Source organism: Vigna radiata, unplaced genomic scaffold (assembly GCF_000741045.1).
Source record: "Vigna radiata var. radiata cultivar VC1973A unplaced genomic scaffold, Vradiata_ver6 scaffold_153, whole genome shotgun sequence".
NCBI classification, from domain to species: domain Eukaryota; kingdom Viridiplantae; phylum Streptophyta; class Magnoliopsida; order Fabales; family Fabaceae; genus Vigna; species Vigna radiata.
In genome coordinates, this window is record NW_014542917.1 from 747412 (window position 1) to 753290 (window position 5879).

At 32.9% G+C, this 5879-nt stretch overlaps 1 protein-coding gene across 1 annotated transcript in view; it reads right to left on the reverse strand.

Moving 5' to 3' along the window:
• Window positions 1-3675: 3675 nt before the first annotated feature.
• Window positions 3676-5879, reverse strand: part of LOC106752587 (transcription initiation factor TFIID subunit 15b) — a 2668-nt gene continuing 464 nt past the window's right edge. The window contains exons 3-6 of the mRNA XM_014634301.2: window positions 5153-5816; window positions 4676-4826; window positions 4503-4584; window positions 3676-4214 (exon numbers count right to left, since the gene is read on the reverse strand). Of these exons, the coding sequence (XP_014489787.1) occupies window positions 4100-4214; window positions 4503-4584; window positions 4676-4826; window positions 5153-5816 (1012 nt within the window). The 3' untranslated portion in view covers window positions 3676-4099. The remainder of the gene's footprint in view (window positions 4215-4502; window positions 4585-4675; window positions 4827-5152; window positions 5817-5879) is intronic.

The following is a 5879-nucleotide window of genomic DNA, read 5'->3' on the forward strand; positions in this document are numbered from 1 at the left end:
ATTTTATTAACTAAATTAATTTAAATTTATATATAATTAAATAATATATTATAAAATAAAATTAAATTTAAATATTTTATAAATTAATTCTAAATACAATAAACTAATAAAACAAAAAATTAAAACAAACGTAACAAAATTAATTGAAAATAAAAAGTTAAAATATAATTACTTATAAAATAAACTAAAAAAAAAGGAAACGGATAGCGACATCCGTCGACGGATAGCGACATCCGTTTCGGTGCCTGTCTTCTTCCTCAACGCGCACAACAGCACAACACAGAGATACAACACAGAGATACAACACAGAAATACAACACAGAGATGACAAACTCAAACAGAAACACCAACTACCCAATCCTACACTACACATTGCATACGTTTAAAAAAAAAAGAAGAAATTAAAAGAAACTAACCTGTCGACGCCTTGCACCGCCGCAACACCGCCGCACAACACCCTCTGCGCCGCCGCACCAGAGCAGCAACCACAACCCCACTGCACAACAGCCGCACAAACAGAGAGGAGTGGGAGAGTGAGAATACGAAGTGGGAGAGTGGGAGAGTTGCAGAGTTTGGAGGAGGGAGGTTTCAAAATGGTGGGGGAGGGGTGGGGAATACGAAGAGGAATCTGTGAGACTGTAAAAGAGGGGTAAAAGAGGGGGGTTACTGTAGGGTAGGTTAAATAGGGATAAAAGGGTAAAAAAAACATAAAGGTTAATTTTGTATTTAAAAAAAAGTTCAAAAAAATTGGGGGGGTGGGGGTTGCAACTGGGGAGGTACAGGGAGTAACTCCCTAAATAAAATAGAGAACCTATGTATGAATTTAACACAAGAGATTAATTTCAATATATAATTTTCACTATATTTAACAATTATCATACTTAAGCATTTTAAAGCTTTTAAAAGGATATTTAAAAGCTTGACATATCTTTAGAAAATTATCATGGTCTTAAGCGTAAAAATAAAGACGTTTAAAACTTACGAATTTGCTACGCCAATAAATAAATGCAAAAGAAGTTCATCAGATGAAATCCTTCAATTAGTTCATCTTAGAAATCAAATTTAAATAGAGTAAGGAGTGAAAAATTGGTTAAGTGGACAAAAATTACTAAGCAAATTTTAAATAGGTAAAGAGTTTCAAATTTATTAAGTAAATCTATTTGGCTCAGGAAATACTTCTAAATACTAACAATTCCTTAACAAAATACTTCTAAATACTCACATTATTTGTGTTTAAATGAGACAATAAAAAAAGTAATTCATTTATTTCATAAATTTGAAATTTTTTGAAACAAAATGACATGTTTGAATGAGATGATTAAAAATAAATTAAAATTTAAAAATTTTAAGAAAGTATTTCAAATAATTAAAACAATAAAATTTGAAATTCACTTATAAAAAATTGAAAACTAAAATTTTACAACTAATATTTCAATTTATTAACCTATGACTTAGCTGGAATTCTTAATCAAATATATTCAAACCAACCTAAACCTATTTATCTTAACATATAACTCTAATTGTCCTACTTAACCATTAACCCTAACCAACTTAAGTTAACTACTGATCAAAGTCAATTTTGCTTGACTTTTATATTAGAATAATTATGATCGACCTTCAACTCCTTCAACCTAAACAGAATTAACCTGACCTAAAATTCAAATCGACTCAACTAAATCTTCAAATTAAGTTAATTCAATATAACTTTTAACTTGATTTAATTAACTGGACTCAATATCACTCATTTTAATATTCCACCTTCAATCTTGAGTTCATAGAGATCAAAATCTTGTAAATTGAAGCAAAATATGGCTTAATTGATCAAAATCATGTAAACTGAACCAAAGTGGCAAGTCTCCTTTGTACTCATGTATATATTGAAGATATTAAACTGTTAAATACTCTTTTAATATTGACTTGTATACTAGACTAACTATGATCCACCTTGAACTCCTTCTAATATTTAACTTTAATTAATATTAATATATATTATTAAAATGAAAGTTTATCTTAAAAAGAAATTTAATTACAGCAAATATTGAATTAAACCTTAAAAAATAAATTTAATTAAAGTAAATATTTTAATTATTTTATCCAAAACAAATATTTAGAAATTGAGGAGACTTTAATTCTAAATAATTTAAATATAGAATAATTTAATTTTTTGAAATTGTTGAAACCCTTAGTACAAAGTAATTAAATTTTTTGAGTATGTTAAGTTATTGTTTTATATATCATATCAAATTAAATCATAATTGTTGTTGACCAAACAACGTAATGTATATGATCAGTAATTTGTAAAATAAACAGCCTACTGCATAGAATTATTCGTGCAATTTAAGAAAATACCTCGCATACATCAATGTATGATGATCTTCAAAATAATCATCTAGTAAATTTCATTTAAAATTTGGTTCTCCTATTCTATCATTAGATTCAAACTCTTAACATTATACCCTTTCAAAAATACAACTAGTAACTAGTCATGAATAAAAGAAAAGTACCCATTTTTAGAAACGTGTTTATACACTATCTTAATCCTACATAGTGAGTCATTACAAATATTAGAAACAAAGCCCGAACCAAATGTTCTGAAACGAAAAAGTATTTGTGGCTCATCAAATTCTCATCGAACCATAGCATATAAAATATCTACAAATTATTACATAAATGTTTTCAATAGTCAATATATTTATATCTACCTAAAGGATAAATATGTCAACAATTATGCCAACAATCTATGCAATAACACAAACATATTTTGGCACGGCCAAACGACAAAATTTCAAGCAGCTACCTGCAAGATGATCAAAGCCAAGAAAGGCCAACACACGGCAGAGTTTTAATCAAGTCAGAACTCTGATGGAAGACTACGAAGCCTAAGAAGGGTCGACATGGTCGAAATGGCATATTCTTTACCATTCAGAATAATACGTGAAAATCTATGGAAACAAGAAGCTAAATGAACACAAGTATTTGCTTGATGATAACATATAAGCAAAACCACCAAGGATGGTTAATGTGCGAACCTAACGTCTAGCAATTCTTCCCAGCACAACTGTCCTTAATCATCATTACACAATTGGAAGAAGTATGCAACCAATCAGACAACTGCTATGATCATCCATGGCTATAGGCTCACCATGACGTAGCCATAACCAACACTATAATTTTAATAGAAAATAAAATAACTATTTGCTAACTGGCAACAGTTATAAAGGTTCCAACCAGATGCAATTTGGCAAAACAATAAAAAGGAATCTTCAAAACCTCTCGGATGGGTAGTAGTTATTTCAGAAAGAAAAATGAAGCAAATAAAAAATAACTTAAATCTTCTAAGTGCAACAAAATAGACAACACGAAAAAATTTGATGAATTTAAAGAACAAAGGAATTTCATTAGTTCGAGAACTTACACTCTTTTATTAGGTCATTATGGATAACATTACTGGCTTCAAATAGCTTTATATCGAACTTCTTAGTAGCTAATAAAGTTTAAACAATTTAAACCAACGTACTCATCATGTAACCTAAATTGAGCATTAATTCAACGTTCAGTTTATAAAGGTTATGATTATATAGCTTTAACATATTATATAGATGTTAAGGTTAAATGCAACATGCGGCCAGGAAACACCTTTTTTCTAAGAAAAAAGCAAATAGATTACCATTCCAATATTCTCTACTTGGGATTACTTGATCCATGGAACTATGACTTAACATAAAATATCCCTTTAATCCCACCAGCTGTTTGAACCAGATGAGCTAAGGATGCAAGCATTTATCTAGAAAATAACACAGCTAAGAATAAAACATGTTTTCATGAAAGCAGGAGTCACTAGAAAGGAAATTAAAACCTACCTTAGCAGCTTCGAGATTATGCACTTGCCCCTTTAAAAGCATTCACATGACCAAAATAATTTCCGCCTAAAATTAAAATCCCACCAGCAAGTGACAAAATAAAAAAGGAGCAAAGAGGTCACGTAAAAGTAAGTGAACAACCTACCTCTTTGCTATCATCTCAAGTTACCCGCCAATAGAATACAACAAATCCCTCAGACCATACAACATAGTACATAAAATGTTCTCTGTTGAAGCCCTCAGTATGGTCGTGAACGATTCCCACCGTAATTGTCTCGCCTATCTGGACCAGAACCACCTGCATCTCTATAATTGTCTCTGCGTCTATCTCCACCATAGCCACCCCTGTTGCCCCTGTGGAATTTAAAAACATATAACAAAAGTTAGTACATTAATTTAAAAACACAAACATTTATTTCTGAGAATTAGGAGTCACTTGTATAATACATTTAAAACTATTATAGTGCAAAATACATCCCACTCTAATCAACTCAACCCCTAGAATAAAAATCAATAGCAGCCTTTTCATCAATTAATTATTATATTCTGAGTAACTCATTCACGCATTTCAAAAGCTGTCATTTTCAATGGCAACAATTAGCAACTGTGTGAAAAATCATGAACAATTGAAATATGGAATACCCATGGTTATATGCAGGTGGGGCTTTTGGTGCAGACTTTTCAGCCATTGTAACAGCGATTTTGTAACCCCTCAAATCATAATCTGAGATGAAAGATTAATGTTAAGTGTCTCTTTATGATAGAAGATAAACTGTAGTCACAAAAGTAGGGGTAGTAGCAATTAGATCAAATACTATTGTAAAAACCGCCAGCAGAATGTGCTGCGGAAGGGTCTTCATACACAAGACAACCATCACCCTTGTTGTTTCCTTTCTCATCAGTGTATAGCTTTATGTTCCAAGGCCACTGATCTTTGTACCCCCTCTTTTGTTTTATTCTTCCAACCTAAACAATTAAATAGACATGAGAGTGTGAAGCTCAACACATCTGCAAAATCAGACATAAGCAAATAAATACAGGAAACAAAATCTAAAGCTCGTTCTGTCACTTCACGAGAAAAATTAACAAAGATGCTCAGGAAGCCACGAGGGGGTCAACTATTTCAAGTGTAAATAATGCAGAATTCACTGACATACACATGCATGTTCGGTAAGAAAATGGATGATATGATAATTTACTTTGAAAAAGGTATTTTCATTCAAAGCATTGCTCATAGAACAAATAACTCTCTTTATAGAGCTCGCACAAAAGTCAACAGATCAGAATATTACTTGTCCAATGCCTCCAAAAAGCTCTCTCAATTCTTCAATAGTCACATCCGGAGGTAAGTTTGATATGTAGATTCTAGAGTTGTCACAGGAATCCCCACAATTCTCATCACATTGCTTCACCTTAGCAGGGGGCTCATCAGGAGCTCCACCGAATCCACCTTGACTACCGGCACCATAACCACTATCATATCCAACCGGTTGCCCAGACCTACCACCATTATGTGCATCTCCGCCACCATAACCACCAGTATTACTCCCATATGGTGGAGGGTGAGATGCAGGTCCACCAGTATAGCTAGCAGGCGGAGGAACTGCATCAGTTTCATAATTTGAACTCCCACCAGAAGAATTGTACGCAGGTGGATAGTTTCCACCAGCCCCACCATAAGATTGGGCTGCAGGTGCAGGAACTTGACCATAGCCACCATCTTCTCTGCCTTGACTACCTCTGTTGCCTCCCCCACTTCTTCCAACATTGTTATTCCCCCTACTACTATTATAACCATTACCTCTTCCTCCATCATAGTTACCAGATCTACCCCCACGACTGTTGCCATATCCCCCTCTATTATAACCACCTCCACCACGATCATTAGCACCAGCAGGAGAAGGAGCACCACATTTGTTACATTCAACCCTTCTCGCAAAGTTCAAATTCCCACAACTATATAATAATACCAATTTTCCAATCAAATACAGAACATAAGAATGATTAGGTGTATTAAAA